Genomic DNA, 27741 nt, shown 5'->3' on the forward strand with positions numbered 1-27741 from the left:
TCCGTCTTTCACTCCTTCTTCACTACTGTCATCACTCACTAATCCTCTTCTTCCACTCTTTTTCCCTCCCCTCTTCTCTTCCTATCTACGCCATCTTCTAACACTCTGTCAAACTTCCCTACACAGTGTCCCCCTCCCTCTCTGTGGAGCTCCCTCACCTCCCTCTCATAGGCTTCGCCCCCTCACCTTCCGTTTCTATCCCTTCCTCCCTTTCCTTCCCCCTCTCTCCCCTAATTTCTCTCAAAATAACCCGCTCTTTCGGTACTCCCTACCCATTCTCTCCCACCTCTCGACCTACCCCTTTTTTCTCTCCCCACTCGCTCTCTGTCACCTGTCACCCACCTCTCTCTCCGACCTCCCCCAACCTTCCCCCATTCTCGCCACTCTCACAACTGCTTCCCCCGCTATTCTTATCTCTCGAGAGGACCCGCTATCACAACTTTAATCACTCTCCTCCCCCGCACTTCCTGCCTCTGCTAACAGCAGATTTCTTTATCAACCTTTAATCTGGTGTTTGCTGGAGTCGGTCTGAGCCGCTTGTCAACAAGGACTTCCTCTGACAACGGCTGCTTCCCCTTTCTGAGCTCAGAGACGCAGTGAATCGTCGACAAGATGGAGGACAGCGAGACTTACATGAATGTGAAGTTCACAGAAACGGATTCACGGTCTCCATCCAGAGGTGACTGGGGCAGAGAGAAGGATAAAGGGAGTTTTACTCTGTGTGTAACCCCGTGAATGTGTGCTTGAACGGTGTGGAGGGAGCTTCATTCGCTGTCTCAACCCGGGAGCGTTTGATAAGGCAGTGTGGAGAAAGCATCACTCTGTGTCTGACCCGGGAGTGTGAGATGGGACGGTGAGGAGGAAGTTTCAATGTGTGTCTGATCCCGGGTGTGTGTGATGGGACGGTGTAGAGGCAGGTACGCTCTGGATTTGACCCCGCGAATGTGTGATGGGACGGTGTGGAGGGAGATTCACTCTGTGTCTGAACCCAGTATTGTGTGATGGGACAATGTGGAGAGAAATGAACTCGGTGTATATGTGATCGGACTGCGTCGATAGAATTCACTCTGTTTAACCCCGGGAGTGTGTGATGGGACGGTGTGGAGGGAGCTTCACTCTCTGTTTAACCCCGGGAGTGTGTGATGGGACAGTGCAGAGGGAGATTCACTCTGTGCCTGAACCTGGGAGTGTGTGATGGGACGGTGCGGAGGGAGATTCACTCTATGTCTGACCCCGGGAGTGTGTGATGGGACGGTGCGGAGGGAGATTCACTCTGTGTCTGACCCCGGGAGTGTGTGATGGGACGGTGCGGAGGGAGATTCACTCTGTGTCTGACCCCGGGAGTGTGTGATGGGACGGTGTGGAGGAAGATTCACTCTGTGTCTGACCCCGGGAGTGTGTGATGGGACGGTGTGGAGGGAGATTCACTCTGTGCCTGAACCCGGGAGTGTGTGATGGGACAGTGCAGAGGGAGCTTTCTCTCTGTCTAAACCAGGAGGTTGTTATGGGACAGTGTAGAGGGAGCTTCACTCTCTGTTTAATCCCGGGATTTTGTGATGGGACGGTGTTGAGGGAGCACTCACTCTTTCCCTGACCCCGAGAATGTGTGATGCTATGGTGTGGAGCGAATTTCGCTCTGTCTGACTCCAGGAGTGTCTGCGTCTGACCCCGGATCTGTGTGACTGGATGCTGTAGAGAGAGCTTCACTCTGTGTCTCACACTGGGACTGTGTGATGAGACGGTATTGAGGGAGATGGCCTCTGAAACCGGGTGTGTGTAATGGGACGGGGTGCAGGGGGATTCGCTCTTTGTCTTACTCCGGTGGTAAATGATCGGAAGGTGTGTAGCGCGATTCACTGTGGCTCTAAATCCGGGAATTTGTAATGGGATAGTATGGAGGGAGCTTCACCCTGTGTCTGACGCCGGAAGAGTGTGATTGGATGCCGTGGAGGCTATTCACTCTGTTTCTGAGCCTAAGAGTGTGTGATTGGAGGTCTGGATGGAAGGTGATCTTTGTCTGACCCCGGGAGTATGTGCCAGTACAGCGTAGAGGGAATTCACTCTGTGTCTGAACCCGGGACTGTGTGGCGGAACGGTTGGCGGATGCCTTACCCTGTTTCCAACTCTCAGTATTGTGTCCCCAGCTGAATCTGAATAGCTGAATCGATTGTACAGGAACTTAACGTCACGACCCTTTCTGAGCCGTGGGTCCGGAGAGATGGTGTGAGTTTCAGGTTGGTGGTTTGACTCTGTTTAGCTGATGTGTCCATTGGTGTTGGGAGATCTCAGGGCAAGCTCATAATTCACCCTCGTGATTCCCTGTTTGAGAATTAGTAGACGGGAAAGCGTGTGGAAGCGATGAACTCTCTGGGAAGGTCGGTGAGGAAGTTGCGTTGGGGATGAGGAGGAATTCGGTAGGAGGTTTTCTGAGGATCGTGCGCCGTCGGAGAAGCGGTATATATCGAGCGCCGTGGGATGGAATGAGGATCGAGTGCTGTAGGAAGGGTCCGTGTGGAGGAAAGGGCAATGAGGAGCGAGTTCTGTTGGGGGCGAGTGGTCTCTATTTCCTACACCGCTGTCGTTTCCCTCTTTCGTTTCTCCCCCCTTCCTCACCTGCTCCCACTCTCTCCTCTCTCTCCTTTTATCCCCTCCTCCCTGTCTCCCACTGTCCCCTTCTCTTCGCCCTCTCTCATTGCCCCTTCTCAACCCCGTCTCTGCCCTATGACAGTCACCGTCTCTACCACTCTCGGTCTCCCCCTCGCGCTCTGTCCCTCTTCTCCGCTCCCTCTCATCCCACCCAGTCCAACTCTCCCGGTCTTCCCACCTCTTTCTGTCCCTAAATTGTCTTTAATCTCCTCTCGTGCCTTCTCCTCCTTTCCACCCGCCTTCTCTCCCTGTCCCTGACGCTCTTTCCTCTCGCTCTTTCACCTCTCTCTCAAATTGGTTTCTTCTCTCTTCCTCATCCCTCTCCAACTTTTCTCCTCCCCTCACTCTCCCTTCTCAATCCCCTTCTCTTTCGCTCTCTCTCACACCTCTCCCTGTTTTCTCAGTATTCCCGACTCTCTCTTCTCTCTCTCCACCTCTGTCGCCGCCTCTCTCACCCTTTTCTCCTTCCCCATTCTTTCCTTCGCGTCTTCCCGCCCATCGCCCCCATCGCTGTCTCCACCTCTCAGTTCATCGCTCTCATCCTAAGCCTCCCTGTCCCTCTCCAGTCTCCCTCCTCTGTCTTTCGCTCTCTCACCCGATCTCCCCCTCACTGGTTCCCCTCTTTCTCTTTTATCTCCCCGTTTCTTCTGTATCTCCGCGACTCATTCCAACATTCTCTACCGATCTCACTCTCTTCCTTATCTGCCTGTCCGATTCTCTCTCCCAGACTGTCTGACCTCCACCTACTCAGAGGTGAATTTTCGGAAAGTGGAACCCCGTATCGATAAGGACGAAGATCCTCTCATTGCCTCGGGACCCGGCGGGCTACCAACCACCGCACAATCAGGTCAGAGTTCACGGTGATGACGTCATTCTGGAGGGCTGACGTGTCATACTCCATATGTGTCCGGGTTTCTAATGCATCTGCCTCGACCACTTCCTCTCTAAGTTTACTCCACAGACTAACCACCATCTGGGTAACAAAAGATTATCACTCGCACCCTAATTAAACCCCGTTCCCTACTCAACCTGGACCTGTGCGCTCTGGTCCTTTCTCCAAGTCCAGGGAAGGTAACTGTAAGCATTCACCGCTCGTGGTTTTATACTTTTCAGTAAAGCCACGCTTCTCTTACCCCATTCTGTTCCTCTGCATCCAGATTCTCCCCCACCACTCTCCTACAAACCTCTGTCCATCTGTGCCTTTCTTTCTCCCCATCTCTCCCACACTTCCCGTCGACCCCCCCCCCACAATCCGTCCCTACATTCTCTCCTCCTCTATTTATTCCCCTCTATTTCTTTTGCACCACTCTCGCCATTTTCATTCTGTCTAACACTCTCCTAGCCACGCCGTTTCCTCATCTCTCTCCCTCCTCACGACTGAATTTCAGCTAAATCCTATGGCTTCTGCTTCCGGATACCCCGGACCTGAGGAGCATCTGTGCTCGTTCACCCTGCCTGTGCCTCTCGTTATTTTTTACAACTCTGTAAGGTCACCTCTGCGCTCCAAGGAATAAAGTCCCGAACTGCCCAACCTCTCCCCATGCGTCACTCCCCCGAGTCCAACTTCCTCCTAAACCTCCCAGCTCTGTAGCTTTTCCGGTACCCGGGCGACCAACACTGAACAAGTGCGGCGTCACCGTACAACTTCAAGGCGACCTCCAGACTCCTGTACCATCATATTCCAGAGTAGTGTCCCATCTGAGAACTTATTAAAGTCCACGTAGATTACATCTAGAGCCCGTGCCTGATCTGTCCTTCCCGCTGGAATTAGACCGACAACTCTCCCTGGGTAACAGGCCATCCAGGATCTCTCTCTTTCGTCTATCGTCCACCGCACTTCCTAAACTCTCTCCTGAATCCCTCACTTACCAGTCCACACTTTCTCTCTCTCTCTATAGAAAGACAGCAACATAGAAAGATAGAAAATAGGTGCAGGAGTAGGCCATCTGGCCCTCGAGCCTGCACCGCCATCCACTATGATCATGGCTGATCATCCAACTCAGAACCCTGTACCAGCCTTCCCTCCATACCCCATGATCCCTTTTAAATTCCCTCTTAAATTTAGCCAATAAACTGGCTTCAACTGTTTCCTGTGGCAGAGGAGTCCACAGCTTCACCACTCTCTGTATGAAGAATTTTTTTCCTAATCTCGGTCCTAAGAGGCTTCGCCTTTATCCTCAAACTGTGACCCTTCGTTCTAGACTTTTTCAACATCGGGAACAATCTTCCTGCATCCAGCCTGTCCATTCCCTTTCGGATTTTATACGTTTCAATAAGATCCCCCCTCGGTCTGCTGAATTCCAACGAGTATAAGCCTAGTCGATCCAGTCGTTCCTCAGATGAGAGTCCTGCCATCCGAGAAATCAATCTGGTGAACCTTCTTTTTACTCCCTCTGTGTCAAGAATGTCGCTCCTCAGATTAGGGGACCAAAACTGCACACAATACTGCAGGTGTGGTCTCCCAAGGCATTGTACACCTACAGTAGTACCTCCCTGCTCCCGTACTCGAATCCTCTTGCTGTGAATGCCAGCATACCATTCGCCTTTATCACCGCCTGCTGTACCTGCATGCCCACTTTCAATGACTGGTGTATAATGACACCCAGGTCTCGTTGCACCTCCCCTTTTCCTAATCGGCCACCATCCAGATAATAATCTGTTTCCTGTTTTTGACACCAAAGTGGATAACCTCACATTTATCCACATTAATTTGCATCTGCCATGAATTTGCCTAAAAACACCTAACCTGTCCAAGTCACCCTGCATCCTCTTAGCATCCTCCTCACAGCTAACACTGCCGCCCAGCTTCGCGTTGTCCGCAAACTTGGAGATGCTGCATTTAATTCCCTCATCTAAGTTATTAATATATATTGTAAACAACTGGGGTCCCAGCGCTGAGCCTTGCGGTACCCCACTAGTTTCTGCCAGCCATTCTGTAAAGGTCCCGTTTATTCCCACACTTTGCTTCCTGTCTGCCAGCCAATTCTCTATTCACATCAATACCTTACCCCCAATACCGTGTGCTTTAAGTTTGCACACTAATCTCCTTTGTGGGACCTTGTCAAAAGTCGTTTGAAGATCCAAATATACCACATCCACTAGTTCTTCCCTATCCACTCGACCAGTTACATCCTCAAAAAAATTATATGAGATTCATCAGACATGATTTTCCTTTCACAAATCCATGCTGACTCTGTCCGATGATTTCACCGCTTTCCAAATGTGCTGTTATCACATTTTTGATAACTGACTCTAGCATTTTCCCCACCGCCGATGTTAGGCTAACCGGTCTATAATTCCCCGGTTTCTCTCTCACTCCTTTTTTTAAAAAAGCGGGGTTACATTAGCCACCCTCCAATCCTCAGAAACTAGTCCAGAATCTAAAGAGTTTTGAAAAATTATCACTAATGCATCCACTATTTCTTGAGCTACTTCCTTAAGCATTCTGGGATGCAGACCATCTGGCCCTGGGGATTTATCTGCCTTTAATCCCTTCAATTTACCTAAAACCACTTCCCTACTAACATGTATTTCCCTCAGTTCCTCCATTTCACTGGACCTTCTGTCCCGGGCTATTTCCAGAAGATTATTTATGTCCTCCATAGTGAAGGCAGAACCAAAGTAGTTATTCAATTGGTCTGCCATGTCCTTGTTCCCCATAATCAATTCACCTGTTTCTGTCTGTAAGGGACCTACGTTTGTCTGAACCAATCTTTCTCTTTTTACATATGTAAAAATCTTCTACAGTCAGTTATTATTTTCCCTGCCAGTTTTCTCTCATAATGCTTTCTCCATTTCCTAATTAAGCCCTTTGTCCTCCTCTGCTGGACTCTAAATTTCTCCCAGTCCTCAGGTGAGCCGCTTTTTCTGGCTAATCTGCATGCATCTTCTTTGGAATTGATTTTATCCCTAATTTCCCTTGTTAGCACGTGTGCACTACCTTCCCTGATTTATTATTTTTCCAAACTGGGATGAACAATTGGTGCAATTCTTTCATGCGATCTTTAAATGCTTACCATTGCATATCCACCGTCAACCCTTTACGTATCTTTTGCCAGTCTGTCTTAGCTAATTCACGTCTCATACCTTGAAAGTTACCCTTGTTTATGTCACTCTCCATCTTGATGAAGATTTCCACCATATTATGGTCACTCTTACCCAAGGGGCCTCTCAGACAAGATTGCTAATTAACCCTTCCTCATTGCTCAAAACCCAGTCTAGAATAGCTTGCTCTCTAGTTTTTTTCTTCGACATGTTGGTTCAAAAAAAAACATCCCACACACGTTCCAAGAAATCCTCTTCCTCAGCACCATTACCAATTTAGTTCACCAAATCTACATGTAGATTGAAGTCTCCCATTATAACTGTTGTTCCTTTATTGCACACATTTCTGATTTCCTGTTTAATGCCAGCCCCAACCTCACTACTACTGTTAGGTGGCCTGTACACAACTCTCACCAGCGTTTTCTGCCCCTTAGTGTTATGCAGCTCTCCCAATATCGATTCCACATCCTCCCGGATAATGTCCTTCCTTTCTGTTGCGTTAATCTCCTCCTTAAACAGCAATGCAACCCCACCTCCTTTTCTTTCATGTCTGTCCCTCCTGAATATTGAATACCCCTGAATGTTGAGCTCACATATTTGGTCACCCTGGAGCTATGTCTCTGTGATCCCAACTATATCATATTCATTAATAAAAATCAGCACTTTTAATTCATCCATCTTGTTACAAATGCTCCTTGCACTGATACACAATGTCTTCAGGCTGCTTTTACAACACACTCAGCCCTTATGCAATTATGTTGAAAAGTGGCCGTTTTGATTTTTGCCCTGCATTTGCCGGCCTGCCACTTTTACTTTTCAGCTTACTACTTTTTGCTTCTACCCTCACTTTACACCCCTCTGTCTCTCGGCACTGGTTCCCATCCCCCTGTTGTGAACTAACCTCCTCTCTCCTAGTCCCTTTAATTTGATTCCCACCCCCAACCATTCTAGTTTAAAGTCACCTCAGTAGCCTTCGCTAATCTCCCTGCCAGGATATTGGTCCCCCTAGGATTCATGTGCAACCCGTCCTTATTGTACAGGTCACGCCTGCGCCAAAAGATGTCCCAATGATCCAAAAACTTGAATCCCCGCCCCCTGCTCCAATCCCTCAGCCACGCATTTATCCTCCACCTCATCGCATTCCTGCTGTCACTGTCGCGTGGCACAGGCAGTAATCCCGAGATGACTACCTTTGCGGTCCTTCTTCTCAACTCCCTTCCTAACTCCCTATATTCTCCTTTCAGGACCTCTGCCATTTCCTAGCTACGTCATTGGTACCTATATGTACCACGACCTCTGGTTCCTCACCCTCCCACTTCAGGATATCTTGGAAAACATAGAAACATAAAAAAAAAAAAAAACGACCGCACAATACAGGTCCTATGGCCCACAAAGCTGTGCCGAACATCTCCCTCCCTTAGGACTACCCTTACCCCACTATTTTTCTGAGCTCCATGTAGGCATCCAGGAGATTCTGAAAAGATCCTATCGTTTCCGCATCCACCACAGCCGCCGGCAGCCCATTCTACGCACTCACCACTCTCTGCGTACAAAAATTACCCCTGACATCTCCTCTGTACCTACTTCGAAGCACCTTAAAACTATGCCCTCTCGTAGAAGCCTCTGACTATCCACACGATCAATGCCTCTCATTGTATTTCACAACTCTGTCAAGTCCCCTCTCATCCTCCGTCGCTCCAAGGAAAAAAAGACCGAGTTCACTCAATCTATTCTCATGAGGCATGCTCTCCATTCCAGGCTTCATCCTCTCTCCCTTCCACTATCACCCTGCCTCTCGCTCAAACTCTTTCGCCTACTGTCTCCCACTGTCCCCTTATCTTCGCCGTCTCCGCTCACTGTTATCCCTTCCCGAAATCCACCCTTTCTTCCCACCTCGCTCTGTCTCCATGATTGCCGCTCATCTCCCTTCCACATTTTCCGCTCCTCCCTATCCACCTCTATGTCTGTCTCTCCAACGCTCTCTCGCTCTCTCTTTCCTCTCTCTCAAATTCTCTTCTCTCTCTTCCTCATCCCTCTCCACTGTTCTCCGCACACCCTCCCTTCTCAATCACCCTCCCTTTGGCACTCTCTCGCACCTTTCTCTCTCTTCTCACTGTTCCCGTCTTTCTGCACATTCCCCCGGCACACTGTAACCTCCCCCCTCTGTCGCTCACTCTCTCTCTCCCCTTTCTCACCTCGGTCTCTTTCCCCACTGTTCTTGCATTTCCCCGCCCATTACCGCATCACTCTCTCTTTGTCTCTGTCCATCGCTTTCACCGTCTTTCCTCTCTGTATATTTCCCTACTCACCCAAACCATTTGTCGCGCTGTCTCTCATCTCCTCTCTTCCCCTCGCTTACCCCTTTCTCTTTCTCCTGTCTCGTCATTCTCTCCATGACTCTGTCTCCCATTCTCTACCGCTGTCTCATTCTCTCTCTAATCAGCCGTTCTGACTCTTTCTCTCCCAGTCGGCCTGACTTCCACCTACTCAGAGCTGAACTTTCGGAAAGACGAATCCCTTATCGTCGAGGATGAGTATCCTCCCATGGCATCGGGACCTGGATGGATGCCAGCAACTGCGCAAACAGGTCAGGGTTCACCGTACTGACGCCATTCTGGAAGCATCAGATGTCATCCTCGCAAGGTTTTCGAATTTCTTGAATGCCTGGACCACTTCTCTGCGAGTTTATTTCCCCTCTCGCTCTTTCCCTCTCCCTTCGCTCCCTCTCATCCTTCCCCGTTGCCCCTCCCGGTCTTCCCACCTCTCTCTGTCCATAAATGGCCTCTAATCTCCCTTCACCCCTTCTCCTTCTCTCTATCCACCCTCTCTCCCTCTCCCGACACTTTCTCCTCGCTCCTTCACCTCTCCCTGTTCTCACACTGTTTCCGACTCTCTCCCATCTCCCACCCCCGTCTCCGCCTCTGTCACCCGTACTCTCTCCCCATTATTTCTCTTTGATCTTCCCGAATATCACCTCTCTCGCTGTCTCGCCCTCGCCGTCCATCGCTCTACTCCTCTGCCTCCCTGTCTCTCTCCTCTCTCCCTCCCCTCTCTTTCGCTCTCACTCCTCTCCCCACCCCACGCCACTTGTTCCTCTCTCTCTTCTCTCTCTTTCTGTCTCTTCTCCCTCTCCACGACTCACTCCCCCGTTCTCTACGGCTCTCACTCTCTTCCTTATCTGTCTGTCCGACTCTCTCTCCCAGACAGTCTGACCTCCACCTACTCAGAGCTGAACTTTCAGAAAGAGGAACCCCGCATCTCTGAAGACGAAGATCCTCTCATTGCCTCGGGCCGCGGCGGGCTGCCAACCACTGCACAATCAGGTCAGAGGTCACGCTGATGACGTGATTCTGGAGGGGACACGTGCCATTCTCCCTTGTGTCCAAGTATCTAATGCATCTGCCTCGACCACTTCTGTAAGACCGCTCCATAGACTGGCCACCATCTGGGTAACAAAAGGTTATCACTCGGCACCCCATGACAACCCTTTCCCCACTCAACCTGGACATGTGCGCTCTGGTCTTTGTGTAGCCCCCTGACCAGCGTCAGTGTCGCCTAGCTCGCTGTCGTCGAGGGAAACAGACCTTGGCTCCGCCAATCTGGGTAATAGTTTGTGTGGATGCAGTGCGATGTACTCCAGCTCGCCCAAATAACAGACAATACACTAGATACGATTAAATGTTTTGCAGTGTATAGATATTTCTGGAACTATATAATTAATAGAGAATAAAATATAAAAAGAAAATAAAAGGCGCAACATTTATCATAGCTCAACGTCTTCGTGCACAAACAGTTGGAGCTCGGGACCCTCCTTCTTCAGCTTGCGATCCCCTCCGACCACCTCGACCTGCCGCCTGGGACCAACAACGGTGGTCGACCAGACGCCCCATCCGAGTCCGTCTCCGGCTCCCCTCCCCACCGAACACCCTGGAACTCGGTCTCCTGCTCGGGGTCCACCTGCTTTAGCGGACTCACAGAACCTGATCCATCCTCTGTCTCTCTCTCCCGCCTTGTGCCCAAATACCGGCGCATCACACTAACTTACAGACACACAGGAAATATAACATCTATGCCAATCGGTTTGTCCACCCTCTTATTAGTAACATGTTCCAAACAACTGCTAGCAGGAGGACCTTCTCAGGAGATAACATAACAAACAAGCAATTTCAATGAAAACATAATAAAGAAGCCATTTTAATTAGACTACGCAGTAACATAAAAGAAGAAACCTCTTACATTTGATTCTCCAAGTCCAGGGGAAATAACTGCACGCATTCACCACTCGTGGTTTTCTACGTTTCTGTAAAGTCAACCCTCCGCTCCAAGAATTAAAGTCCCAACCTGCCTGACCTCTCTCCATAACTCAGTCCCTCGAGTCCAGACTCAGTCAAATCTCCCTGTATTCCATATAATTCTACAGAATAGACTACTAAGTGGTAACATGAAATGCCTTGTTGAGTTCCCAAGCATCACGTCCACTACCCTGCTCTGATGAACCGCTCTGGTTCCTCAATCTAAATATAGAAGCCGCTCCGCCTCTGACCACACACACAAAAAACAAACAAAACAAAACTGCAGAGCGCTGTGCAAAGAACTGAGCACAGCTCAGAAACCAGCCTCCCCTCCTCCTCCCCTCCTGCAATTCCTGCCAGCTCGGTGTTGTAGCCAGCAGCAACAGAGAAACACCCTGCCCGTCCTGGACATTCTCTCTTCTGCACCCGCCCCTTCCCATCGGAGGGAAGATGCGAGAGCATTTTTCACTATGCTCCACGACAGCTTCTACCCCACTGCTATCAGAATATTGAGCGATCCCCTAGTACGATCAGATCTACCCTGGATCTCACAATATACGCCCTGGTGGCCCTTGTACCTCATTGTGTGCCTGTACTGCTCTTCATCTGTAACTGTGACACTTCATTCTGCATTCTGTTATTCATTAATCTTGTTCTACTCCCATGAAGTGATCTATATCTGTGGATGTAACTGCATGCTTATAATTCACTCTTCTCCCATCCCTTCTATTACCCTGTCTCCTCTATCTCTGTCTATCCTCTCCCCCTCCCTCCCCTCCTCTATCACTTTGTCCTTCTCTCAAACTCATTCCCCTACTGTCTCCCACTGCCTGTCATGGCGCGGTCCTTGAAGACTACATTCCGGTTCACCGTCCGGTCTATCAATCCGTGTTCCAAGTTTTCCGGTTTTCCCTTGTCCACGTGTGTGCCTTTATTGAGGCACATGATTCTGATTCTGGGCTGGCTGCTTAAATAGCTCCTGGGGTCAGCTTCTTTGCTGCACTGTTCCCTTCCCTTCCCTTCACGTTCCTCATAAAGCCTCGCCTGCTACCTTCACCTGAAGACTCGATTGAAGCCTCGCCTGTATCGCTGTGATGTTCTACCGCCGGAGCAAGACCAAAGCCTTGCTGTGTCTAGATAAGGGACTGTCTATCGTTGTTCGGAACTGTCTCTGTGTCCACGCCTTCGCTAGGTAGCTTCGGCCGTTTGCTGCTACCTTGTGTTGGGAACCGTCTCTATGTCCATGCACTCGCTAGGTAGGTCCGGCCGTTTGCCGCTACCTTGAGTGAAAATCTGTCTCTCTGTGTTCTATTTATGAGTCCTGGCCCTACGTCCTGTTCACAAGGAGCGGTCCCGGCTCTGTGTTGAATGTTCCTGTCTGACAAGACCAAGGCTCTGTGCTCTGCGTTCCTGTCTCCAAAAAACCGAGACTCGGTGTTCTGCGTTCCTATCTTCCATGACCAAGTCAAGGCTTCGGGGTCTCGTCCTTTCTTTGTGCCTTGCCCAGCCCTAGAGTACCTTGCCTGGTCCAAACCACGTCCATTAACCTCGTCTAGTCCAAGCCAAGGCTTTGTGTTCTCGTCCTGTGCAGGAGTTTCACGTCCAGTCCTGTAGCCACGCGACGTACTGAAACCGCGACTTATCCTCGTTTAGATCCGGAGACCGAGCCCGAGTCAGGTTCCGGGTCGGAGTCCTTGTCCTTGTTCCAAGTTCCTGGCTCTTCGTTCAGGTCTCGGTTTCCTAGTCTCGTCCAGGACTGTGTCCTGTCCAGTGTCGCTTTGTCCCCACTTCTCTTGCTTTATTGACAAACCTAGTTCTGTTCAGTGTCTCTACCTCGCATTTGGGTCCGCTCCCAGCGCACCTCCATATCAGAGTCCCCTTATCTTCACCCTTCTCCGATCACGGTTATCCTCTCCCGAACCTCACACAATCTTCCCAAATCTCTCTGTTCCTCCGTTTCCCGGTCATCTCCCCTCCACGTCTTCCCCACCTCGCTATCCACTTCTATCTGGCTCTCCCTGACGCTGTCTCCACTCGCTCTTTCCCCTCTCTGAAATTCTCTTCTCGCTCGTCTTTATCCTCTCCCACAGTTCTCCGCACACCCTTCCTTTCCAATCACCCTCTCGTTGGCTCTCTCTCGCACCTTTCACTCACCTCTCACTGTTCCCGTCTTTCTGCAGTCTCCCCGGCACCCTCTCCCCTGACCCTCTGTGTCTCACTCTCTCTCTCCCCTTTCTCACCTCGTTCATTTTCCCGCTTATTGCTCCATCGCTCTCTCCCGTTCCCTGTGCATCGCTTTCGCCGTCTTTCCTCTCTCACTCCACTCTCCCAAACTTTTGCCTCGCTGTCTCTCAGCTGCTCTCTCACCCACGCTTCACCCTCTCTATTACTCCTGTCTCTTCCTCTCTCCGCGACCCTCTCTCTCATTCTCTACTGCTGTCTCATTTTTTTCCCTAACCAGCCGCTCTGACTCTCTCTCTCCCAGTCGGCCTGATCTCCACCGTCTCAGAGCTGAACTTTCGGAAACACGAACCCCTTATCGATGAGAATGAGGATCCTCCCTTTTCATCGGGACGTGGACGGATGCCAACTCCCGACGCACTTCCCCTCGCTCTTTCACCTTTCTCTCAAATTGGCTTCTTATCCCTAATCCATTCTTCTCCAACTTTTCTCCGCCGCTCACTCTCCCTTCTCGATCCCCTTCTCTTTCGCTCTCTCTCTCACTCCTCTCCCTGTTATCACACCATTCCTGACTCTCTCACCTCTCTCTCCCCCTCTGTATCCGCCTCTGTCACTCCCCTCTCTCTCCCCATTATTCCTCTCGGATCTTCCCGGCTATCGCCTCTCTCGCTGTCTCCCCCTCTCCGTTCATCGCTCTACTCCTCTGCCTCCCTGTCTCCCTCCTCTCTCCCTCCCCTCACTTTCGCTGTCACTCCTGTCCCCCCACTGCTCCTCTCGCTCTTCTCTCTCTTCCTATCTCTTCTGTCTGTCCGCGACTCTCTCTTCCATTCTCTACCGCTGTCTCATTCCCTCCCTAATCTTCCTGTCTGACCCTCTCTCCCAGTCGGCCTGACCTCCACCTACTCAGAGCTGAACTTTCGGAAGGACAAACCCCTCATCGAGGACAATGAGGATCCTCCCATTGCCTCGGGACCTGGAGTGATGCCAACAACTGCGCAAACAGGTCAGTTCATCTCTCTCCGCCACTTCTCTGGGAGCTCATTCCACCTCCTGCCTGTGACGTATGTAAATGATCTTGATGGGATTGTGGATGGGTGCGTTGGTGAGTTGTACGTGATACGAAGATGGGTGGTCTTGTGGGTCATGTTGAAAACTGGCAAAATAATTCAATGCGATATGGATCAGTCACAGATACAGTTCGAGAAGTGGCAGAGTTTAGCCCGTCATGTATCCAATGTGTGAAAATAGAACAAAGCGGGCAAACAATTACAGAAATGTGAAAAAAATAACAAACTCTGATAACCTGCTGGTTCACTCGGTGGTGAAATGTTGACATTCATTTCTAGAGCTGCAGAATGGAAGAGCAGGCAGTGATGCTGAGGCACCAAAAGGCACTAGAGAGACACACTTAGATGTGTGTGTGTGCAGTTCTTGGCTCCTGAGGTATACTGACATAAGACAGGTTTCAGAGAAGATAAACGAGAATGATTCCCGGAATGAAGGGGTTTCTGTATGAAGAACATCTGGCAACTCTTGGGCTGTTTTCGCCGGACATCAGGAGAATGACGGGGAATCTCATAGAAACGTCCCGAATGTTGAAAAGCCTGAACAGATTAGATATGGAAATGTTATTTCCCATGGTAGGGGATTCCAGGACAAGAAGGTACGACTTCAGGATTGAAAGACGTCCTTTTAGAACTGAGATGCGGATCAGTCCGACGGTGGTAAATCTGTGGAATTTGTTGCCCCGAGCAGCTGTGGATGCCGAGGCATTGGGTGCATTTAAGGCAGAGATGGATAGGTTATCGATGAGCCAGCGTTTCAATGGGTATTGAGAGTATGCAGGGGAGTGGGGATGACTGGAAGAATGAGATCAGCACATGATTGAATGGCCGAGCAGACTCTATGGCCGGAATGGCCGACCTCTGTTCCTATATCTTCTGCTGTTATGGCCGAGTGGTCTCTCTACAGGTGCGCATGAACAGGAGTCGAAACGGAAGATGGGAAACAGACCACACCGTCAGATCTATCTACTGTGCTTAGTTACGTCCGCCCTCATCATAATTGTGGCCGGACTCTCGATCCATCGTGAGTGGAACGGTCTCCGGGAGGAGTCAGACCATAAATAAAGAGAGTGGAACAAACTGTTATTGTAAAACACCATAGTGACAGAGACACGCCCCTTACCGTAACACCGATTAAAACCTATCACCATAACACAGACAAACACCTAACCGTGATAAAGACACGACCTTCACTGTAACACATTCAAGACTCATCCTGACACCGACGCGCTATTCACCATAACATGAACAATGCTGTCACCGTAGCACTGTCACGACCTTCAACGAGACACAGATACACTCCTAACCGTGACACGGACACGAACATCGCCGTGATAAACACATGGCGGTAACACTGACCGCAACGTACCCCTCACTGCAACATCGACATGCCCACTGCCCGTGTTACTGACAAATTCCTGAAGGCAACAGCGAAACACACTTCAGAATGACACCGACGTGTTTTCACTGTGACGCTGAGGGACCGTACTCTTTGACACCTTCACGCTCCTCGACGTGATCCGCACCGCCTCGTGACAAAGACTCAGAAGTTACTGTAACACCCCTGACCGAGACAGTATCACCGCTCAACATAACGCCGATGCACCGCTCACTGAGGCAATTACCCACACCTCATTCTGACACGGGCAAACCTCTTAGCGTGATACCAAAACACCTCAGCCTGACACTGTTACAACCACCGTGGCAATGACATGCCTCTCACCGTGACACAAAAACATTCCTCTCTGTGAGACAAACACACCCACACCATGACAGAGATACTCCACTCACCGTGACAGTACCAGGCCCCTTACTCTGACATTTCCCTCGCCGTGACCTCGAGGTACACTGCATTGTGGCCCGGCACGTCTGTCGCCGGGGCACAGAGTCACCTATCACGGTGACACCGCCACGTCCTTCACAGCAACTCGAATATAACCCGCATGATATTGACGCAGACCCTCATTGTGACAACAACATAACCTTCACCGACACATTAATATACACCTCAGCATGACACGACAGGCCGACGCCTCTCACTGTGACAACCTTAACGTGACACTGACACAACACTCTCTGTGACCCGCGCGGTAGCGTAATGCTGACTCACGTGTCACTGTAAACGCTGAACATCCTTCACCATCTCTCTCAGTATCACAGATTCGTCAGTCTCAGACCACCCTCGACCGAAACTGCCATGAGTTAAACTCAACCCTTCAATCCACGATGTCTGAGATATCTGATCTCCGTCACCGGTTCACTCAGATGGAAACGAAGTACAAATTGGTCAACGACAGCATGGCTCAAATCTGTGAATTCTTGATCAGCGGAAGAGGTGAGGCATCATCCCCCTCTTTAACCCGCTCCTCGTCACAGGGCGGGATAGAGAGAGAGGAAGCATCACTCTGTGCTTGACATCGGGAGTATGTAAAGAGATGGTATGGAAGGAAATTCCCTCTGTGTTTGACGGATGAGTGTGTGATCGTGGAGGAAGTTTCACTCTGACACTGAACCCAGGAGACTGTGACGGGACGTTTTGGTGGTGGATTCACTCTGTGTCTGACCACAGGATTGTGAGACGTAACATTACAGCTTCACTCCATATCTGACTGCGGGAATCTCTGATGGGTCGGTATGGATCCAGCTTCACTCTGTGTCTGACAGGCGGGTTGTGTGATCAGACAGGGCCCAGAGAGATTCACCCCATGTCTGACCCTTGATTGGTTTTATGCCATGGCGGAGAGAGAGTTTCACTCTGAATCCTGGAGTGTCTGACGGGACGGTGCAGAGGAGGCTTCACTCTTTGACGGAAACCGCGAGTGTGTGATAGGACGGTGTGGAGGGAGAATCACAGTGTATCTGATTCCCGGAGTGTGTAATGGGTTATTAGAAAGAGAAAGCGTCTGTGTCTGACTCCGGGAGTATGTGATGGGACAGTGCAGAGGGGCATTCTCACTATGTGAAACCGGATTGTGTGACTGGGTGTTGTGAAGTTAGTCTGACTCAGTGAGTGTGCCATGGGAGGATGAAGGCGGAACTTCGCTCTGTGTGTGAACACAGGGGGGTGTGGGGACTGTTCAGAGAGAGCTTCACTCTGTGGTTCACCAGCGAGTGTGTGATGAAACGTAAGGAGGGAGGTTCACACTTTGTTAGACTCGGGTTGGGCGGTGTGTGATGGGATTGTGTGGAGTGAGATTCATTCTGTGTTTGACCACGGGAGTGTGTGATGGGAGGTAAGGAGGGAGATTCACATTGTATTAGCCTCGTCAGTGTGTGATGGGACAGTGTGGAGGGAGCTTTCCTCCGTGCCTGACACTTTGCTCAGTGGTGTGTTGAGGAGTTGTAAAGGGAGAATCACCCTCCCTCTGACACTTGTCGTGTGTGCTGAGGGAGTTTCTTTCCGCGTCTGACGCTGGACTGTGCGATGGGATCGCGGAGAGGGAGATTCACAATGTGTCTGACCAAGGCTGTGTGTGATGGGACTTTGTGGAGCGATCTCTGATCTCTGAGCCAGGGAGTGTGTGGGAAGTGTTATGGAGCGAGCTTTACTCTGTGTTTGAGACGGTGTGGAAGGAGTAAAACCGGGTATCTGACCCCGGAAGAGCGCGACGTCTGACCGGTGGGATGTGTGATGAAGCCATGGAGAGAGAGTTTCACTCTCTGTCTGACCCCGGGAGTGTGTGATGGGACCGTGTGGAGGGAGATTCCGTCTGTGTCTGATCCCGGGAGTGTGTGATGGGACGGTGTGGAGGGAGATTCACTCTGTGTCTGACCCCGGGAGTGTGTGATGGAACGGTGCGGGGGGAGATTCACTCTGTGTCTGACCAAGGCAGTTCGCGACGAAGCTTTGTAGACGGAGCGAAACTCTGTGTCTGACCTCGGGAGTGTGTGATCGGAACGTGTGGAGGGAGCTTCACTCTATGTCTGACTCCGGGAGTGTGTGATCGGAACGTGTGGAGGGACCTTCACTCTGTGTCTGACCCCGGGACCGTGTGATGAAACGGTGTGGAGGGAGCTTCACTCTGTGTCTGATCCCGGGAGAGTGTGATGGGACAGTGTAGAGGGAGCATCACTATGTGTCAGACCCCGGGAGTGTGTGATGGGACAATGTGGACGGGAGCTTCACTCAGTGTCTGACCCCGGGAGTGTATGAAAGGCAGTGTGCAGGGAGCTTCACTCCACGTCTGACGCCTGGTGTGTGTGCTGCGTCCGCTGAGACAGAAGTTCAATCTTCGTCTGACCGTGTTAGTGTGTGATCTGACCGTGTATCGGGAGCTTAAATCTGTGTCTCACCCCGTCTGTGTATGAAGGAACTCTGTGTTAGGCACCGTGTGCGTGTTATGGGAAGCTATGGCGGTGTGGAGGGTGCGTTGGATCAGTGCGTTTGTGTGGGGGCTGGTCATGCGTGTGACTGACAACGGGAACAGTGACGCGTGCCTTGATGGTGTTTCGCTCTGTGTCTGATAACAGCGGTGTGTGATAGGACGTTGGGGAGCGAGCTCCTCTCGTTTTCTGACCCCTGTGTTGTGTGATGTGACCGAGTAGAAGGAGCATCATACAGTGTCTGAAACCGGAAGTGTGCGATGGGACAGTGCGGATGGAACATCACTCTGTGTGTGACACCCGGAAGGTATGATGGGACCGTGAGAGAAGAGACTGTCCCCGAGAGTGTGTGACGGGACAGTGTGGACAGAACACTAATTTATGGCTGACCCGTCAGGAAGTGTGTGATTGGATGGCGTGGGAGTTGCAGTCTTCAACTGAATCCGGGTGCCTGTGATGCAGAGGTGGTTTCATTCCGCATCTGATCTCAGGAATTTGTGATGGGACAGTGTGGAGGGAGCTTCACTCTGTGTCTGACCACGGGTGGGTATAATGTAACAGTGTAAGAGAGTTTCACTCTCAGTTTGTCCCCTGGATTCATGATGGGACAGTGTTGAAAGAGATTCCCTCAGTGTCTGACACTTGACTGTGTGACAGGACGGTGTGGAGGCAGATTCACTCTGTGTCTGAACCCGGGAGTGCGTGCTGGGATGGTGTGAATGAAGCTTCACTCTGTGTCTGAGCATGGGGGTGTCTGATGGGACTGTATGGAGGGAGCTTCACCCAGCGTCTGACCAGAGGAATGTGCGAAGGGGTGGTGTGGAGGGAGATTCACTCTTTGTCTGACCCCGGCAGCCTGTGATGGGACGTAGTGGAAAGAGCTTCACTCTGTGCCTGACCCCGGGAGTGTGTGATGGGACGGTGTGTGGGGACATTTACACTGAGACTGACGCCGGGGTGTGTGATGGGACGATAAGGAGGGAGATTCACTCTGTGTCTGCCCCTGGGAGTGTGTGATGGGACGGTATGGAGGGAACTTCACACTTGGTCTGACCACATGAGTATTGGATAGGACTGTGTGGAGGAATTTTAATCTATGTCTGACCACGGTGGTGAGTGATGGGACGGTGTGGAGGAAGCTTCACTCTGTATCTGACCCTGGGTGGGTATGATGTAACAGTGTAAGGGTGTTCTACTCTGTGTTTGTCCCCTGGATTCTGTGATGGGACAGTGCTGAATAAGATGGGACGTTGTGAAGTGAACTTCACTCCTGACTGATATATTGAGTGAACGATGGGAGCTATGTAGGGAACATCACTCTGTTTCTGACCCCAGTAATTTGTCTTAGAAACCATAGAAACCACAGAAACTACAGCACAGAAACAGGCCTTTTGGCCCTTCTTGGCTGTGCCGAATCATTTTCTGCCTAGTCCCACTGACCTGCAACACGGACAATATCCCTCCATACACCTCCCATCCATGTATCTGTCCAATTTAATTCTTAAATGTTAAAAAAGAACCCGCATTTACCACCTCGTCTGGCAGCTCATTCCATACTCCCACCACTCTCTGTGTGAAGAAGCCCCCCCAATGCTCCCTTTGAACTTTCGACCCCCTCACCCTTAACCCATGTCCTCTGTTTTTTTTTCTCCCCTTGCCTCAGTGGAAAAAGCCTGCTTGCATTCAATCTATCTACACATAATAATTTTATATACCTCTATCAAATCTCCCCTCATTCTTCTACGCTCCAGGGAATAAGGTCCTAACCTATTCACCTTTTCTCTGTAACTGAGTTTCTCAAGTCCTGGCAACATCCTTGTAAACCTTCTCTGCACTCTTTCAACCTTATTTATATCCTTCCTGTAATTTGTTGACCAAAACTGAACACAATACTCCAGATTCGGCCTCACCAATGCCTTATACAACCTTCATCATAACATTCCAGCTCTTATACTCAATACTTTGATTAATAAAGGCCAATGTACCAAAAACTCTCTTTACGACCCTATCTACTTGTGTCTTGGGAGAGTGCTGAGGGAAATCACTCTGTATTATACCAGGAGTGTCTGATGGGACAATGCAAAGCGATGCTCAGACTGTATTCAACACCTGGGAGTGTGATGGGACTGTACGGAGGGAGTGTCAATCTGCGTCTAACCTCTGTGGGCTGTGAAGTGATGCTGTGGAAGGAGCTTCACTCTGTGACTGACACAGTGTGAGTGAGATGGAATGCCACGGAGGAAGTATCACCCTAAAGCTGATCCTTGTAGTCTGTGATGGAAAGGTGTGGAAGTGTTCCACTCTGTCTGAGAACGTGTTGTGTGTTTGGATGTTGTGGACGGAGCTCACTTAATGCCTGTCCACGGGATTGTTAGATGGGATGGACTGGAGGGAGTATCACTTTGTGTCTGACCCCGGGATTGTGAGGTGACGGTGTGGAAGGAGCTTCACTCTGCGTTTGACCCTGAGAGTGCGTGATGGGACGGTGTGGAGGGAGTTTAACTTTGTGTCTGTTCCCTGGAGTGTGTGATGGGACGGTGTGGAGGGAGCTTCATTCTGTGTCTGATCCCGGGATTGTGTGATGGGACAGTATGGAAGGATCTTCATGTTTGTCTGACGACGATGGTGAGTGATGGGACGGTATGGAGGGAGATTCGCTCTGTTGCTGATCCTAGTAGGTGTGAATGGAAGGTGCGGAGGTGTGTGCCTGACCCCGGAATGGTGTGATGGGACAACGTAGAGGTAGATTCACTCTATGTCTGACCCCGGAAGTTTGTGACGGGACGGTGTGCAGGGGGTTTCACACTTTGTTTGACCCTGAGGGTGCGTGATGGGACGGTGTGGAGGGAGCTTCACTCTGTGTCAAACCCCGAGAGTGTGTGATGGGGCGGAGTGGAGGAAGCTTCACTCTATGCCAGGGTATGTGACGGGACGGAGTGAAAACAGCGACACCTGCTGTCTGAATCCGGGATGGGACGTTGTGGAGGGAGGCTGACTTTTTCTCATTCCAGTCGGTGCGATGGGAGCAATGGAGGGAGATTCACTGTTCTTCGTTCCTGATTTGCAGAGGAAAGCTGTCCTGGGAACTGGACCGAAAACGCAGATCGGTGTTATTTCATATCCACCTTGGAGAAATCTTATGATGCAGCGAGGAATCATTGTTCAAACGTTGATGCAAGTCTCCTCGAAATCAATTCAAACAAGGAAAAGGTATGTGTCACACCGTGAGAAGCGATATGGAGAACAATCACACACTCTCGGGGTTTAACAAAGATTCAATCATTGCACACCGTCCCTCACACATCCCGGGGATAGACACGGAGTGGAACTCCCTCCAGAATCAGAATCAGAATCAGGTTTATTGTCACCGGAATGTGACGTGAAACTTGTTAACTTAGCAGCAGCAGTTCAATGCAACACATAATCCAGCAGAGAGAGAGAGAGAGAATAATAAAAATATAAAACATAATGAAAAAATAAACAATTAAATCAATCACGTATATTAATTATTTAAAATGCATAAACAAATGTTGTACATTATAAAAAGTGAGGTAATGTCCAAATCTTCAAAGTCCATTCAGGAATCGGATCGCGGAGGGGAATAAATTGTTCTGGAATTATTGAGTGTGTGCCTTCAGGCCTCCCTGTACCTCCTACCTGATGGTAACAGTGAGAAAAGGCCATGGGCCCAGGGTGCTGGAGGTCCTGTATAATGGACGCTGCCTTCCTGAGACACTGCTCGCTGAAGATGTCCTGGGTACTTTGTAGGCTAATTCCCAAGATGGAGCTGACTCGATTTACAACCTTCTGCAGCTTCTGTCGGTCGTGTGCAGTAGCCTCTCCATACCAGACAGTGATACAGCCTGTCAGAATGCTCTCCACGGTACAAATATAGAGCTTTTTGAGTCTGACAGAATTAAGTCCCTCCACACCGCCCCATCACACAGTACCGGGGTCAGACACAGAGTGAATCTCCCTCCACAAAGTCCCATCACGCAGTCCAAGGATCAGACGCTGGGTCATTCCATCTCTGTCCCACCTCTTCACTTTTTCCTGCCGTCAGGAATGGAGAGAGGGTAATTGTTACCCTCAGGTTCGACCAGCATGCGTTTGTCTGGGGGTCGGGGGGAACACTGCCTCCGGCCCGGCCAAACTGAGAAATCTCGTTTGTGTGGATGTACCGTGATGTGTTGCCCGGTTACAAATCAATCCCACGAAATAACGAGCAGTGCACCGTATGCAAGTAAACGATAGAGCTTCAGGGTTCTTAATTTAACTGTAGGGTTAGCATCGAAAACAAAGAGAAAAAGGGCCCATTTTAATGAAACAGTCTAAAGCGCTCGCTGTAGCTCACTCTTTTCCCGTCCGTTCGTTCTCCATCGATTTCCCACGGGCGTCGTCACCTCTCGACGCCATTCCAAGTCCGCTCAAGCCTGCAGTCTCCGCCTTCCCCGTTCTGGCATCGTCTCTCTGCATCTTTTCTCGAACAAAAGCCATCGAACCCAGCCTCCCGGACACACAAGAAATTAAACCATCCCCATCGTCGGAGGCCACACATTCCCAAGGGCCGATTATCTCTAGTCAGAACAGCTCGAGAGAATCTATCTGTCAGCAGCTTCCAGCACAGACGACAGCCTGCTGCAGCTGCTGTGTTATACAAAATGCAGACCAGCCACAGCCCTGCAGAACCTCGCGTCATGCTGTCTTCAGCTTCTGAGAGACGGCGCACCGCACGATCTAGTTTATCTGTGCATGCTCATGCTCTTTCTATGCCTGATGCGAGACACTGGATAGAAGCTTCCTTCACTGTGCGATCAGAATGTGGAACAGCCTTCCAGATGCTGTGGTTGGAAACAACTGCGACGATGGGTCCAAGCCTTCAAGAGCCGGGTGCACAAACTCCTATCCTCTCTGGGAGGGAAGTCACATGCTTCTTCATAAGCGATCATGAAGGAGACCCGGATGGCAATGCTTGGTTTTTCGCAGGTAGGGTTAATACCTGACTTTCAAGAGCGCTTGTGAGTTATGTTCCGGCTGGACTTAATCCTTAAACTGCCGGAAAAAAGTGCGGGAAAAAAAAAAAACAGAAACAAAAACAGGCGCTGTTTTATCCCGATAGGGATTAGTTGTTAGTTCCAAGTGCTCCCGCCACATTTTGTAGCCCTGAAAACTTATCCTTCAATTTCTTTGAATTATGGACGTGTCGAGTTTCGGTGGGACTCAAGTGCAGACCAATGAATACTTTTTACACCAGGATTTATTAGCGACCAGAAAGGCAACAGTCTTTCAAAAACAGAAGGCAGGCACGAATCCGTAATGGCAGGCAGAGGTCTTAACCAGAAAAGGCAGTCAGGCGACAGCAGACAAATCCAGAGCGCACAGGCAAGAATCAGGTACAAGAACGGGCAAAACCCAAAACACAGAATCAGGCAAAATCGGTTGGCAGAAGCCGTGATGACAGACTGGAACGACACAGGTCAGAACTGGGACGAACTGGCAGAGAATGCTAGTCAAGGCGGGGTTGAAATGAGCGGGGTAATGACTGAAAATTAGAAACAGGTGGGCGCAAATGAGGAGACGAGCAGGTAATTGGAGGAATTCCAAAAAAAGGAAAGGGGCTGGGCCAGAACCCACATGGCCAGGTGAAAGATAACAGAAGTTAAAGACTGTCGTGATCCAGAGCTACCAGCAGAGGCCCTTCGACCCAGTGTCCAGGCCGGATCCTTTACAGGAGGGCAACATAATTGTCTCTCTCCAGCAGAGTCCATCGTAATCGTCAGGACTCCAGTATTCTACTACATTTCTTTATTTTTCTGAAGTGTATATATGATATTTTTATGTTTTATCGCTGAGCAGCAGTGAACCACCTGTTTGGCCTTTCCGAGTTCTCTCTGGGAACTAGTTGACTTGAGCAGCATTTCTGATCTGGCTATTGTTCACGATCGCACTAAACAACAATAAAACCCCAAAACACTGCTGCTGCAGAGAAACCATTACATCAGCAGTAACATTTCCCAGGGCGTTACATGCACAGTAATCGAAGGGATTTTATTTCACAGGATTTTGTTTCCAATTCTACCGACGATGAACACGGATCTACTGGATTGGAAAATGCGCAGACGGGTGAGGTTTGGACTGTTACGGGTCGTTGGTGTGGGATTGACACGAGGCCGTAGGGAAAGAGTCGGACAGTGGGGTCATTTTTTAGACTGACACGAGGCCGTGGGGAAAGAGTGGGTCTGTGGGATAAGTTCTGAGACTGACACAGGTCCGTGGGGAGAGAGTCGGGCACTGATATTAGTTTGAGTATTGACACAGATCTGTGGGGAGAGAGTGTGGGGAGAAGTTTGGAGACTGATACAGGGTTTTAGGGAGTGTGCGACAGTGGGATAAGTTTGTAGACTGACACAGGGTTTTAGGGAGTGTGCGACAGTGGGATTAGTCTGTTGACTGATGCAGGTTTGGCGGGAGAGGGTGGTAGAGTGGGATTAGTTTGGAAACTGACTCGGTACTGTCGGAGAGAGTGGTGTAGTGGGATTCGCACGGCGATGTACTCGGCGCTGTTGGGAGAGCACGGTGTCATGGGATTAGTTTAGAGACTGACAAGGAGCTGTGGGGAGAGCGCAGATTAGTCGGATTAGTTTGGCGACGGGCTCCGGTTGCCTGCTGGATCTGTTTTGTACTGTTGAAATTGTCTAACCCTCTTTGATAGGAATGTGACCTCTTATCTTCTGTACAAGATGTCCCATGGATCCCCCACCTACAGTAATTGCGACTCGGACCCACGGAGTAACATTTGTAAAAGGAAACACAGATTCATCTGCGAGAAGTCTGCATTTTTATACCCGGATATTCCTGAAGCGACCCAAGGTCTCTGTCAAGAACCTGACGGGCCGACTTCAATCATTTGACGACACCCCACGTCTCCCCATTCAATCTACCCTACTCTCACTCCCCATCATTTCATCCATCCCCTCCCTCTCTGCCCTCCATCCTATCCTATTCTCCTCCTCAACTCGCATCGCCATTCTCCCCCACTACTCACACTCTCCCCATCTACTCCACACTTCTCCCCTCCCTGTGCCGCTCTCCCCCGCTCCCGCCCAGTTACACCCCCTTTCTACTCCTCTTCTCTTCTTCCCCTTCTTCTCTCTAACTCATTCCCTTTCTCCCTCTTCCTCTCCTCCTCGGAGCCCATTCTCCGCCTCTCCTTTCTCGGTTCCCTCCACCCGCTCTCGCCTCAATTCTGTGCGCACTGGCCCTCAGTTCACCAACACAAAGGAAAAAGACTGTGCACATTCACCCTGTATGTGCCTCTCCTGGCTTCATACCTACTCTTCAAGGAACAAAGTCCCATCCTTCTTGCCTTCTGTCCATAACTCAGAACCTCCAGTCCCGGCAAAATCCTCGTAAATCTCCCTCTGCGCTCTTTCCAGCTCAGTGACATCTTTCCTACAGCAGCGCGACCAGAACTGAACACCGAACTCACAGCGCGGCCTCACCGACCTTTTGTACAATTATAACGAGGCTTCAGTGCGGTACAAAGACATAAATTTCAGGAAAATTGCGAAAATTAATAAATACTGCAAAAAGGTGAATACCGAGCGAGTGTTTAAGTGTTCAGGGAGCGTTCGCAATCTGATGGCGGAAGGGAAAGAACTGCTTGTAAATTGTTGAGTTTCCCGGCTCCTGTACCCCTCCCCGATGGTACCTATCAGTACAGGGCATTTCCCGGCGGGAGGTGAGCCTCGCTGATGGATGCGGTCTTCCCGAGGCATTCCTTCTTGAACATGTTCTCGATGGAGGAGAGGGTTGTGCCCGTGATGGAGCTGGCTGAGTCTAGAACCTTCTATGGTCGATGGCGACCCTCTGCGTTGCAGCCTCCACACCAGGTGGCCATGCGACAAGCCAGAATGCTCGACACCGTACATCCCCAGAAATGTGCGAGTCTGGTTTTGATGTTAAAACCACTATCTTTGTTAGGAACTACTTATAATATAATAACTTAATCAAGATAAACAATAATTAACGGTGCTATGTGTAGATATGTGAATAAATATAACTATTCAGAGTTGGGCGGAAAAGGCTTAGTTAGCATCTTGAGATGGTAAAGCAGGAATGTTCAGTAATCCACGAAATAAATTGTGGGAAAGAAACATTTGTAATCCAAGGTAAAATGTAGAGAAAAGTTAAGTACAAAATATTCCACAGGTTTCACGCTGGTAAAACGAGATGACAGTCGCCGTAGGTCTTGTCCGACGTGTCGTTTCAAATGCACATACGAATTATCACCGAAAGTGACCTGTCACGGGAATATCGTATTCCAGAGGTTACCACACAGCATACCCAGGCAACCTAAAATCCACTCCTATGGATCCGACAAAGTGACGGTCACACATTCGTTGTGCACCGTGTTCCGATGTTTAACCCCCTCTTGTGGGCAGAGGAAAGTTCAAAGTCTTATCTGCGACAAGCTGAGGTATCGGCTTCCAGTGTTTCCGTCTCTCTCTCTCTCTCTCTCTCTCTCTCTCTCTCACTGTGTTTAATCTGGCCAAACCACGGCAGCCGGTGACTGACGTCATAGTCCCACCTCCCTCAGGCGCTCTTAAAGCGACAGTCCACAGTTAACGAAACCTGCTGGTTCGGAACAGCACCGACCTATAACACACTGATAGGATCAGACACAGAGTGAATCTCCCTCCGCACCGTCCCATCACACACTCCCAGGGTCAGACACAGAGTGAAACTCCCTCCGCACCGTCCCATCACACACTCCCAGGGTCAGACACAGAGTGAAACTCCCTCCACACTGTACAATCGCACAATCCCGGGGTCAGACACAGAATCAATCTCCCTCCACACCGTCCCATCACACACTTCCGGGGTCAGACACAGGATGAAACTTCCTCCACCCCGTCTCATCATACAGTCCCGCATTCAGACACAGAATGAAGCCTCCTCCAGACCATCCTTTTACACAATGTGGTGGTCAAACACAAAGGGTGCAGCTCCCTCCGCACTCTCCCTTCCCCCCACTCCTGTTGTAATAATCCGAGAGAGACTCCGTAAATTGTTTTCCATTTTCGCATTAATCAAGGGAATTTAATTTCACAGAGTGTTGTTAGCACGCTCATTTCATCCTTATCCATGCATACTGGATTGGAAATGCGAAAAAGGGTAAGATTTGGACT

General features: G+C 50.1%; 1 protein-coding gene across 1 annotated transcript; it reads left to right on the top strand.

Moving 5' to 3' along the window:
* The first annotated feature begins 611 nt into the window (after nucleotides 1-611).
* On the top strand, nucleotides 612-26092 carry LOC140207278 (uncharacterized). Its single transcript, XM_072275752.1, has 9 exons — nucleotides 612-679; nucleotides 3374-3493; nucleotides 9158-9277; nucleotides 14047-14166; nucleotides 15135-15251; nucleotides 16380-16562; nucleotides 21618-21760; nucleotides 24610-24673; nucleotides 25263-26092. The coding sequence occupies exons 1-9, from the start codon at nucleotides 613-615 to the stop codon at nucleotides 25268-25270; spliced, it is 942 nt and encodes a 313-aa protein (XP_072131853.1). The 5' UTR covers nucleotide 612; the 3' UTR covers nucleotides 25271-26092.
* Nucleotides 26093-27741: the final 1649 nt, after the last annotated feature.

This window comes from Mobula birostris, chromosome 13 (assembly GCF_030028105.1).
Source record: "Mobula birostris isolate sMobBir1 chromosome 13, sMobBir1.hap1, whole genome shotgun sequence".
Lineage (NCBI taxonomy): Eukaryota > Metazoa > Chordata > Chondrichthyes > Myliobatiformes > Myliobatidae > Mobula > Mobula birostris.

Coding starts and splice junctions, on each gene's coding strand:
- LOC140207278 (XM_072275752.1), top strand. CDS start 613: ATGGAGGACAGCGAGACTTACATGAATGTGAAGTTCACAGAAACGGAT. Junction 16,563..21,617: donor ATTCTTGATCAGCGGAAGAG/GTGAGGCATCAT, acceptor CCTGATTTGCAG/AGGAAAGCTGTCCTGGGAAC. Junction 21,761..24,609: donor TCAATTCAAACAAGGAAAAG/GTATGTGTCACA, acceptor TTTATTTCACAG/GATTTTGTTTCCAATTCTAC.